At 43.9% G+C, this 13,342-nt stretch overlaps 1 protein-coding gene across 1 annotated transcript in view; it reads left to right on the top strand.

Annotated features, from left to right (window-relative positions):
- Window positions 1–13,342, top strand: part of LOC145989242 (uncharacterized) — a 43,337-nt gene that overhangs the window by 18,816 nt on the left and 11,179 nt on the right. Inside the window, exon 3 of the mRNA XM_083124557.1 lies at window positions 1,745–2,269. Within this exon, the coding sequence (XP_082980683.1) occupies window positions 1,745–2,269 (525 nt within the window). The remainder of the gene's footprint in view (window positions 1–1,744; window positions 2,270–13,342) is intronic.

Raw genomic sequence — 13,342 nt, 5'->3', positions numbered from 1 at the left:
TGCCATGTTTATTACTCAATTTATCTAATACTACAAAAATCAGAGACGTATCTGTAAACGACTCTGTAAATATATTGTCCTTTGACTGTAAGACACAAGAAATGCTTTTTCGATGGTCAATTATCACAGAACAAACATGCACTTACTCAAATACAACAAAATCACATAGCAAAGTCGCACACAAAAAATGTCTGCACAATGTCAAAATGAAGGGGAAAGCATACTGGACGAGAATGTTTCATTATTACTTTCATCAGAATCCATATCTGATAATTCACTTCCGCTTCTAACTTCTTTAAGTGTGGCAAGGACATTTCCATCTAAAACATGTATTGTCAAATCTGATTCTCGCATCAGGTTTCATACCAAAAGACTTATCTAAAGTGCGTCGCATGGTCCTTGGTACCTATGAGTGGCTATTGGTCTGAAACTAAAATACAGCGAGCGAAGTGGCACTGGGGGTTACGTGATATTCCAAAATATGAAGCTACTGAAAAGGATAGAGAAGTGCATGTTATTACTTCCGAGAACGAGAGCATTGTACTAATCAGAAGGTCCCAGGGACTATGCCACACCTGTTACGGCTTAATGATATCACCATGAGCATGAGTGTGAAATTTTGTGAGTTTAAAAATTGTTCTTGTCCATTTCTGAGAAATTACTAGAGATAGGAATATAAAATTCGGTGGAGAGAAACATCATAACATATCATGATATAAAGCACCAGTGGTTGTCTGTGGGAACATTCCAATAGTTCAGCATCTTTGTTTTTTTGTAATCAAGAGGTCTCAGTTTCGATACCCAATTGAGACACACAGTGGTTTACATCTCAGTTTAAACTGTAGGTCCTATCCTGATTAGCCATTATGTACATAAAGTGGACTTAGAAACAAAACTCAGTAACTCAATGTTCCATAAGTCATATTAGTTTAACTTGTTAGACATATTTTTCTAGTAGAACATTCCTTGAAGCTCATGAAGTTTGTGAAGATCCTTATGGCATTTGTAAAATAAATTCTCATACAATCTGTGTAGTTTGCTCTTGTATGAACTGTGCAAAGCAGGATACTGATTGAAAATTGTCTACCACCAAGGTCATCCGGATATTAATGCCTCATGTGCTGTAAAAATTATGTGAAGGAGGAACAATTGGAAAGTTTGCATGAAAATAAATACACATTTTGGGTAGCTATTAAGGCTATTCAAAAAATTGTCCTTTGTTGTTATTTTTTTCCCCAAGAAATATTAGACTTTTTTCAATGCAACTGCATGTTTGTAGGAATGTACCACTTCTACATAATACATTTCTCATTCACTTTGGTGCATTGTGGTAGTCACAGAGGTATACCGAATGCCAATTTTTGGAGGTAAAATCTTTATTTTGTACTTCTTTGTTTAACTTTCATTATTTGGAGGTACATTGTACAAATGTCACCTACACTACAAGCCTTGTCATTGCAAAGGAAACTCATTTTCCTACAACAAATAGTTCTTGAGGTTTTTTTTTTTTTACTTTGCACCAAAAGTTTGAAAAGTGTGAACTTGAAGAGTTTCCATCCTCAGAGGCTGTGCATTCACGAGAGACTCCTTCCACTAAAAGTTAAACCAATATGATTTGCTTCTTCCTATGGGTTCCTTTTACAAGTAATTATTATTATATTTATACTAAGTGTACTATTGTACTTGGTAAAGGAATTCATGTCATCTTGCCCATCTCTATATAAATATGTTTTTCTATTTTTAGTAGTGAACTACCAGATTTCATTTTGAAATCACAACATGGAGCATCTAGTGAACATTGCATGCTGCTCGAAAACAGAAATGTCAAGACAATCGACACACTGTCAAATACAGCTAAAGAAATTTCAGCAGCAAGTGCAGAAGACGAGAGGATGAAGATTGAATCGTCATTCCATAATGAGTCAAAGGAATTTGATTTGGCTGTGGAAGATCCTTTAAAAGACAACTTGAACTTGACGTGTGATAGAGAAAAAAGTGTATTAATTTCCTATTTGAAAGAGCCTGATTTGGAACTCAAATTCGAAGCACAAGAATTTGCAACAACTTGCAAGATAGAACATGAACTCACATCTGACACATCCTTAGGACACTCTGTTAAATCTCAGCAAGATGTAGTGGAGAATGAAATTAACAGAGAATTTGTAGAAGAGGCTCATACTATTAAGAGTGAAGAAATTTTCATTGCAGATAACCCTATCGAGCTTTCTGGTTTGAAAGCTGAAGATTACTTTGAAACTCCATGTCTGAGGTATGTATTTTATGTAACACACATTAGAACTTATCCTAATAATACACATAAAATTATACAGGTTGTACATATAGTCTGGTGACACTAAAACATTTATTGTAAAGAAACTATTAGTTGTTTTTTTCTGTGTGTGTGTTACAGTCGTTCTCTGTAGTTCAATTTTTCTCGCTGCTAGATGGTGGTAAATTCAAGATGGTGCTTTCCGGAGCTGAAAATAGAAATTTGTGCACTGCATTTTGATACAGATTGCTACACAAATATCCAACTGAGATTTATAAGCAAATACAGAAAGGATGTCCAAGAAGGAAGGCAATCTGATGTTGCTTCATCATGTAACATTATGCTTGCTGTGTTAATTATATAAAGGGGGAAGCTACCATATTAAAAATTAGAGGCTGGGATGTTAGCAAGCAAAATTAGCATAACGCACAAAAATCTTTTGAGTTGAGGTATTTGCCATGTTGTTCACAGCACCTGAAAGTTCCAGGGAACTTAACATTTGTGTGGGCGACAATAGAGAGTAAAACTTAAATAAACCTGAAATGCAAATGTTGAGTCAACAAAGTTATATTGTCGAAACATGTAAAGTTCAACTTAAATGCCTGTAAGATAAAGTTTTAACAATTGCCCAAAAACGACAAAATAGAAATATTCCAGTCTGTGTGAGCATTGCACAATTTGTATTAAGCACAATCTAGTCTACCGTCACCACTAACAACACAAAATTATAGTTTGCCCATCTTGTTGAGTAGTTGCGAGTCGGGTTGAAAATGATCGTGAGAAGTTTGCAGTTAATACAATATGATACTTTTATTCAAGTTTTCTTTTGCAATAATGTTTATATTTATGCAACAATTAACAAGTGCTGCTCGTTTAACAGCAGTATTGATCACGTAACTTAAACAATTACTCTTTGTAGCAATTCCTACGTCCAATTATTCACAACAGCATATTCCAATATTATCCTTTGATTTGCCAAGATTTTCATTAACAGTTAATGGAAAATTCAATAAGAGTGAGTAATCAAAAACTCTCATGGAACAACAATTACATTACAATTGGATTTTATCAATTTTTGATTATCAACATTCAATTTTGCAAATATATAAACATATTTCAGGATTTTACATTAAATGAAAATAAAATCAATCAATTGTTCTTTTGACCAGCAAAAAATCCTCCTATACAAGGTTGCAATGTTTACTTATTTAAATTACGTTGCATGAATTAACCTTTATACTCCCGAGCATTTTTATGAAAATACCCTCCTTCTCGCTCGGGCTTCTTGGTGGGAATTTTAAATTCGAACACTCTTTGGATAAAATTGTTATAACTCTGGCATTATGGAATGTAGGTGAAATCAAGGTTTTCCTTTGGCTAGAATATTTATCGCATCAAGCACGATAAGATGGACACTGCCACCATGTACGATGTGTCTGCCGACAATTGCCTGTATGTCGAGCTTCTGGGTGATTACGACAAACTCATCCCTCTCTTCATCGAGTTGTGAATCACCTACCCTATAATAAATAAGTAGAGTAGCAATGCCTATTGACATCTTCAGTCACACGAATCGCGATGACCACGGTAACGAGCTTCTTATGCTCGATGTCAGGGTCAAGAAGTTGCGAAGCGAGACCTGCAGGCCCTGAAATCCATGCTCAACTCCAGCCTCCAGACTGAGATAGGCAGTCTGCAGTCTCAGTGCCTGTACCCCAACCTCAAAATCGATGCCGAGCTCAAATCCCTGCTGCAAAAGTATACTGATCTCGTGTCCATAGACAACCTCGGAAACGTGGAGGTAAGCATTGACAAGTTGGAACATGAACTCAAGGCACGGACCAATGACGTGGAACAACTGAAACAGCGATTAGAGAATAAAACGAGCAGCACCCAGACCGAGCTGCAATCTATTGTTCAGAGTATCAAGACTCAGGATGATTATGCAGATTAAGCAAACATTTTCAATCCTTGGAAATTCCCACACTGGAAAACAGCAAGATGGAACTTCAAACGGATGCCCTTCACGCGGCCATCGCCGAGGTCTAAGCCAAACTCCGAACTCTAGAAAGCTTCATAGACTACCTGCCTTCATCCGGCGAAATGAACGCCATTGCTTGAAGCGTAGCCAACATCAAACTCCAGCCTGAGACTTACGAGTATTTAGGGAAAATTCAAGGCACTGTAGCCCACATCGAGGATACCTTACCAACCATGAAAAGCGATCTCTCAAACGTCCAGGAATCTCTGGAATGGAAATTGCCCGGCATCGCCGAAACTCTGGCCACAGTTCAACAGCAGATCTCCTAGTTGGAAAGTCGGAACACCGAATCGGAACTTCCGCATTGACACCACCTTATAGACGACATACAGAACAAGTTGGAAATGTTACAGCGATAGACACCTACCCAGGATGATGTGGCACAACTTCGAGATGCCATGCACACTGTGGCAGATGCCACCGAACTGGATGCTGTGAAAAGGCTCTGGAGTTACTTCAAAGTACGGTGGCCACCATGCCAACATCGCAGGACCATAAAGCTGTAAAGCGGGCCTTGAACTGAATACTCAAATCCGACGACGTCATTAACATCCAAGCCAAAATCTCACAACTTCGAGGTACGGTTGCTGCTTTGCCTACCAACCGGAACGTTGCCGACCTCCATGTGCTATTTGCTGAGATCAGAACCCAAGTGCACGACCTTGCAACCCAAATTTCCAAGTTGAGGCTTATGGAAAGCATGCAGCAGATCGTCGCAACTGTCAAGCTCCAGATCGGTGTCGTCGAAGCGATTCTGGATCAGGATTCTGCCTTGCCTGATTTCGGTACAAAGCTTCATGAATTGAAAGAGCAATTCAAGCAGCTGTACATCGATGTGAGGATCAAACCCAGTTACGACAAGGTTCTTCGCACCGTCGGGAACACCTGGAACCGGTGCTGAGCAGATTGGATGATTCAGAATCGCGTGATTTGTTCTCCGTCGAGATTGTCAGGCTTCACAGTGTTCCGAATGTTCGAGGGCATTGGATGTACGAATGTGCCGGTAATTTACAAATTATATTCTTACACCCAGTCTCACGAATTTTTCGTCGACGGTACTGTACGGTTTCTCAAATTTAGATACGAGAAAAATGGAAAGAATCCTAGGCTGCGCTCTTCACCATACAAAGAAAAGATGGGGTATTTAGAGCGCTTCAAATACTGATCGCATATTGGTACGGCGCGACCAACAAGTATAAAATACACGAGGTTGAACAATTATCCGTTTTTGACGTCGGAAGTGCAGACAGGCTATTCTTTGAAGTCAAACAAATGTACACCGAGGATAACCAATTTTTTTTGTAATCTTTTCCTTCCGGCGAAATCTCTCATTCAATGTCTAAGCAAGCCATCGTTGACGAGCTGCACAAAGCTGCATGTCACAACTACGAACGCTTGTCATTGGTTACCAAGGGCATTGATGACCTGTGCCAGGCAGATCTCATTGAAATGAGCAGTGGTAATTTGAAGAATTTGCACAAAGTCAAGAAGGGTCGCAAGTACCTCCTGACTTGTCATAGACACATTTTCCAAATATGCATGGACCCTGCCCTTGAAAGCCTAGACTGGTGCGTGTGTCACAGAAGCCTTCAACTCTATTTTCCGGCAATCTGGCAGATGGTCGCACTTCCTGCAGATGGACAATGGGAAGGAATTTCATTTTTCGAGAGTTAATGTGAAAGCACAACATCTGACACTACTCGATGTTCATCGACCTGAAAGCCAGCATCGTGGAATGCTTCAATCGCAAATTGAAAGCATGCATGTGGAAACAGTTGATGCTTCATGGTAACTACAAGTGGGTCGACATACTGCGAGAATGAGGTGCGTTTGATCTCCACCGTTTACTGTCCCAAGTGCCGACCTACGACCAAGAAACCAAAATGCAAAGTAGGAGACCAGGTAAGGATCAGCAAGTTCAAATGCATGTTCAATAAGGGGTTCACCAACCTCAAGCACTTGCATGATGACTATGTGGGTGGAGATTTGAGCTACAACTAATTTTCGATATTCTGCGTGTCATGCTGGGACGACTTTGGATTTGTGAGGATTGACATGACGAGGAAACCGAATGATGGAAAACAAAGAAACAAAATCAATGGCTTCACGAATGTTGCAACATTACATAAACATTGTATAAAATAACAATGGCAAACGCAAACTTACAGATGACAACCTGAAGCTTTTCGACTACCTGGTGAAATGGTTCAAGGGGAAGAAATCTGAGAATTGTGGAATTTTCGAAAAGAGAAAAATCGTCAGGACCAACCTATCATCGATGCCATCAGCAGACTCTGTAAAGAAATCAAAGATATCACCGAGCAAAACAATGACTTGATCAATGAGCTTGTGCCGCGCACTGCTCGAAATTATGTCGTACCCATGCCTATATCCAGCATTCACACTACACCATTTGAACTTGCACCACCACCGAAACGTCAGGCCCTAGGCAACACCTCTTCAGACAAGCTAGTCAAGTTGGGTCCATTGGCAAGGGAAATTCGAGAATGACGAGGTGTTCGAATTGTACCAGACTATGGAACTTAACAAGGGTTTAGTTTGAAAAATCGGAAAATCGAAAGTCACTTTGAGGGTTATGATGTGAAAGTCAATTTGGGCGAGAAGAACAGCTGGGCCAGGTATCCGGGCAGGGTGCGACTGTGGGAGCTCATCACCAAAAAGCAACCCAAAGATTACACAGATGAGGATTACCAAAGTTACACAGAAATTTTGATCATGATGGATGCTCTGTACCAAATCAATGACTCCACACAGAACAGCTTCAAATCCAGCAGCTGCGAAAAGTACAAGAACCTCATCAAGCCAATATGGAACCATGTCAAAATGAGCAGCACCGTCAAACAGTACAACACCCTGCCTAAGGTGTTGTATGGGTTGACGATGTGAGGAGCTCGTGGACCGTTTGCTGGTCATCGCAGGTGAAGAGAATGCCGGGAATCATAATTTCTACGAGAAAATGGTCATCGTGGTCATCGTTGGAGCATGTGGCTTTCGGAAGACTTGTCGCTAGATGCCTCGCTAGGTGAACGGGTTGCTGCATTGGGTACAACCATCGCCATTGTTTACAGGCAGCCACAAGGAGATGAGGATCATTGCCACGTTCAAACCGAACTCTTGAGTTCATGGAGACAATCATCTATACACCCTCGTCTCAGATTTACTTTCCTGTGTGTTGCAATCGCATAGACAACATAGAGTTGGCGGTGACCAACGAGAAGGGCAAGGTGGTAGATTTTGCCGGAACCACGACCACTGCCATCATGGAGATCAATGTGAAATAAATAACCATCATGGAGCAAAACTGAAGTTACGAGTAGCAGTCCTTCCCTCCCAACAGTCGCACGTTCGCCAACCTCAACGAACCGAACCGAGAGATTGAGGTCGATGTGGATGTCAAGGATGGATTCATCCACCCTCACAGTGATGACCTGTACATCAAGTTCGACGTGGTGGAGATAGAGAGCAGCAAAGCTTTCCTGACCAACGCAAACCTGAGGCTCGTGGACAACTTTGTACTGTACCTGTTCTCGCAGGTGGAAGTTAGGAAGCATGGCACCGTCATCGATCGAGTCGACTACCCTGGTATCACTTCGACAGCTGTGGGAACACTGAAGCTATCCAAGGCCAATGCTGCATACTACCAAGCAGGGGGATTCGAAGCAAGCACAAAGATTGAAACCCAAAGCCACACGGTGTTGTTTCCCATGCGCTTGCTCCCTGGTTTCTTCTCCGACTATGCAGAGATTATGTGGAAGGGCACTTGGCGCATCACCTTTCACAGAGCTGCCAATGACAATGATGCGTACAGCACCTTGGGGCCAGACCGGACCACCCTGCATCCCAACACACTACCCAATGCTGCCAAGTGGCTCCTGAGGTCTATGGAGCTGTGCATGCCCATGGTGGAATATGAATCCAACCACGCCCTCAAGTACAAAGCCGACATCCTGAAGAATCCCCAAGTGCCCATCTAGTTTTACAGCTACCAGTGCATGAAGAAACCTGCTTCCGGCAATCATTTCGAATTTGACGTGGCCACACAGTTCAACAGCATCTGGTACGACATGACAGAGTTTGCGGTTGTGCTCTTCCAGACGGGGAGGGAGAAAAACCAGGGGAAAGATTCCAGCCAGTTCGACAACTGCAAGATCAATTGATTGATTGATTGAGTTGGTGTTTTAAGTCCACTTTATGCACAGTAAGGCTAATCGGGACTGGACCTACAGTTTAAAGTGGGATCCGAACCACTGTGCCATGTGCCTCCACCGGGTATCGAACCTGGGACCCCTTGATTACAAGGCTACAATGCTACCCCTGCGCCATCGGGGAGGCACAACTGCAAGATCAAGAACGTCTACCTCAAAAACGGGAGGAATGAGATCTTCCCGCACGAGAACTACAACCTGAACATTGCAGCCGACGACCCTGAAACTGTACAAGGCGTACACGGCCTACAAGAGGGTGACAGCCGGCAACGTGGACATGTATTACACCCCAATGAGTTCATAGTTCACAGACCCATGTTCATCATTATCAAGTCGAAGATGAAGCAGGTGGTGGTCAACAATCGTAGTAACATCAAGATTGTGTGCGAGTCCCACGATGCCCTGCCTGTTGACACCCTGTGCAGCATCATCCTCATTGCAGAGAAAACTTTTGTGTATGACGTCAAGAACAAGCGAGTGACCGAACAGTTTTAAATGCACTGTAACAAAAAAAAAATGATCACACTTGAGCCCACAAGGGAACTGCCCCTTTGGCCTTGCATGTGCCCCTTTCTTGTCCCGTAGGACACAGCAGGAGTCATTTCCTTTTTAGAAGAAGAGGAAGAAGAGTTTGAGTATGGAAAAGCGATTGAAAGAAATTAGGGGACTTCCAATAGATGGTGCAAGGTTTGCTGGTTTTCAGCTTATAATGGCCCCATGGGAGTGTGTGGATTCCACACTCGAAGACACATCTCTTATCGTCATGCACATCCAGCTCAACCTTCCTCACCTGGTTGGTGGTCAACACATGGCCAACACTCTGGATGCACTGCCCACTCGTAGAACCGATGACCTGGTTCTGATGCAATCGACATAGTCCTCGAACATAAGGCACTCCTGGACCACCTGCCTGCCCACACCCTTTGCCTTTTTGGTGACACTAGCATCGGCCTGAATTGCATAAGCTTTGGCGTGAAGACCGGCAACTCGAGAATCACATCATTGTTCTTCTCGTTCTTGAGTTTACCGGGCACCTTTTTGTTCCAGGTCAGGATGCCGTACCTGGTAAGCTGGGGATAGCACGACGTGTCAAAGAACTGAGCCAAGGATTGGACTGCAGCTATGTCCTCGTACATGTCGGCCGTCCGGACATGGTATACCAAACTGTCTGTATCTGTGTATAGAAGAGTGATGTCATGTACATAGTATTTGCGTAGGGTGCCATAGTGTGTCTCAAACATGTGCAACTTGCTCAGGTCCAGGACTGTGGCACCAACATAGATTGGTTTGTTCAGGAGCACCACAGTCCTGTCCACATGGACCAGAGCCAACTGCTTGTTGTAGATGGTCCTGGACTTGAAAGCCAGGTCCAGGTCTAGGTGGTAGATGCTCATGGTAGTCAAGCGAAGTGCCTGGAACATGTCCACGAGGAGCATCACGTCGAGCCTAAGATAGGCGTCGTGATAATCCCCCAGAGTTCGACAACCCAGTTCTCGCTACATGGGCTGGGCATGCTGATACTCCTCGTCGGTAACACCCAAACCTCTCAGCTGACTGTGAAACTTAGCCTGGATAGGCAGCGACTCTTCCTCGAACTTGTCAGGGTTGGTGATGTATTCTATTGGCAGGGTTGGTGACGTATTCATAGGGGTAATCCCCCTTACACCTGAAGAGTGTAAACCTGAACACATCCAGGTTCTGGAAACTAGCAACAGTAACAGTCAGCTGCTCGTCATTCAGCTTGCCAGCGAGAGCGTTGAGGCTGGCCTGGAGGAATCGCAGCGAGTCTAGGAACCGAAGCTTGATGGTCGCTCACAATCTTGGGATGGACACTCACTTGCTGACACTGATGTAGCGCTTCTCATTCTGCACCAGGACGTTGACCCGTTCTCTGTCGCAGGCAAGATTCATCACCAGATGGTGAAAATCGTAGCCCGAGACATTGTGGAAGAAGACAAGCATGAAGCGCGAGTCCCTGGCTTTCATATTGCATTTGCTGCACCATGGACCAATATAGCTTCTGGTACCATAATGGTCATAATGTCGCACTTTCCTGTTGTCAACGGTGAAGCTCTTGGCGCAGACAGGGCAGGTGGTGGCCTCATCATGCCTACGCTGATCGTCGGGTAACGGACTGTGGCAGCATGGGCTTGGGGGCTAACAACACTTTCCCTATCTCTTGGGCCTCCTCTACCATCCTCTCGAGGAAGTGCTTGTCTGGGTCGGGACCGCGATATACGTACGGTTCAGGGCCAAAATACCAGTCTCGCCACAACACAACATAAGCAAAACTTTGAAGCCTCGTTGAGCTGGTAGGTGGTGGTGGAGGGTAGGTCAGGATCAGGATTGCAGGTAGACAGGGGTTTGAGGAAGGCCTCAAAGACCACTATGATGATTTCAGGGTGTTCTATCGTGGCACTGTGCATTCGAAACTGCTGAACCGCAGGGGGTTTGGGCAGGAGTATTCATGCAGGTTGCGGGTGAGCTTCTTGGCAGCGATGTCGGGTCCTCGGGAATGCTGGTAATTATCCTGTTGTCGGTTATCGAAGGTGATCAGGCACTTTCGACACACCTCGATGTGGTGTTCTTTGACCTGAGACCAACCGGGAGAGCATGTGGACGAGGTTGTAATGGCGGCGTGAGTTGCTCTTGATCAACAAGAAGTTGATCTCTTGCGCACCCCCATCATCCATGTCACTCACCCGAATGGAATGCACCAGATGCTTCTCTTTTGTGAGGCTGTAAACATTGATGCTTAGCCGTAGGCCCAACACATTGCGCGCATCCATCTCGAATCTACCGATGTCAGAGATTTACACAGGGAAGAGGATCCTGACCATCGCATCTTCGTGCTCCGGCTCGAATGTTACGTAGTGGGCAATTCGGTGTGGGTGGTCTTTCTTATGGACCGGGTGCAATGTCGCCAGCAGCAACCAGAGAAAGCACTTGTTGTGATTGTTCTGAATGTTCAGAATCGCCTTCTTGGCCTTAATGCTAGGTGGCAGGTAGATATAACTGGACCCCGACAGTGGCACAAACTTAGCAAGTTTCACACAGAGTTCATGTGGTGTGCCACACAGCAAGGCACCCCAGCCCTTAGCCTGGTGCTCCTCCTGCTTGGTTACCAGCTCCTCAACAAACTGGTTGTAGATATTCGGGAGGTTGTCACCATCCTCCAGATGCAGTGTTTTTGCCTTTGAGTTATGGCAAAAACTGTATGTTTCATCAGGAAGCCAAGGGCCCTGGTTCAAATCCCACTCAGGCTTGGTTGTTTGTGAATGTCCATTCATCCATTTCATCACTCATCCCCATCTTCTCAAATTAGCCAAGAGGCACAAAACTCAAAGTAAAATAAACTAAAATCAATAAAATCACAGTATGTTTCATCGTATGGCTTTTTATACTGGCAACGTAACGATGCGTAAAATTTCGTAGAGTGCGTTGCCAGTGCATCGCTGAGGATGGAAATAATGGTGACACGCTTGTCCTCCAGAAAGCTACGCACATTGCAGGAGCCATCCAATGTTAGGACAAAATCCTCCAGCAAATACTCGAAAGCAGACTGGTCTGCTTTGACTGCTGGTTTGATGCGTTTGGTGGATGGCGGTGCAACGAAGAAAATTGCTTCTGCCTTCCTCTTGGTGGAGGTGGAGGATTGTGGCACAGGGGTGCTGCTGCCCTAGCAAGTGAGTCGATGCTTGTTGAGGTACAAGATTGTCAATCGTTTGCCACACCCAGGACACAGTTCCATAGCCGACAAACTCTTGCCAGGCATGTAGGTACGATAATGCCTCGTATAGTTAGCGCTAGAAACGCTTTTCTCGCACGAGGGGCAAGTCTTCATACAATGCATGGTGCATAGGTTTAGAGTGTCACTTATATACAAAAAAAAAAATTTCGGTGGAGGTAAATTTTTTTATATACAGATAGCTTTGGGATTGTCTTATTTGTATAGGTGATTGGGAAAACTAAACAATGATATCTCATGCGACAAATTGGTAATACGCTGAAGCCTCGTTATTTTATATATGTATGTTCATGGCCATCAGAAGTCGCCAGCCGCCAAGCAGGTCACTTGCACCCTTGTATACACTACAACTGGCAGGTTGGTAAAACCTCATGCGACAAATAGCTAATACGTTGAAGCCCCCTATTTCTATATGTATGTATGTTTACTGAGCTCAGAAGTCGCCAGGTACCAATAAGGTCACTTGTACTTCAGTATGCACTACAGCTGGCAGGTCGGTAAAACCTCATGCGACAAATAGCTAATATGTTGAAGCCCCCTATTTATATATGTATGTTCACAGAGCATCAGAAGTCGCCAGGCACCAAGCAGTCAGCTTGCACTTCGGTATACACTACAGCCGGCAGGTTGGTAAGATGTCATGCGACAAACAGCTAATATGTTGAGGCCCCCCTATTTATATATGTATGTCCACAGAGCATCAGAAGTCGCCAGGAACCAAGCAGATCACTTGCACTTTGGTATACACTACAGCTGGCTGGTCGGTAAAACCTCATTCAACAAATAGCTAATACAGTGAAGCCCTCAATAATATGCCAGGCACCAAGCAGCCCTCTTGCCCTCCCTATACACTACACACCTAGCAGGACAGTAAGATGTCATGCAACAAATTGCTAATACACTAAATCCCCTTATTTATATATGTTCATGGGGTGTTAGAAGTCTCCAGGCACCAGTCAGGTCCCTTGCACTTCAATATATACTACAGCTGGCAGGTCTGTAAAACCTCATGCGACAAATAGCTAATATGCTAAAGCCTTTGTTATCAGCGTCGAATA

This window comes from Lepisma saccharinum, chromosome 6 (genome assembly GCF_977018435.1).
Source record: "Lepisma saccharinum chromosome 6, izLepSacc3.1, whole genome shotgun sequence".
In the NCBI taxonomy this organism is placed as follows: Eukaryota; Metazoa; Arthropoda; class Insecta; order Zygentoma; family Lepismatidae; genus Lepisma; species Lepisma saccharinum.
Note: the sequence above shows the minus strand (reverse complement) of the source record. Positions and strands in the feature narration are given on the sequence as shown.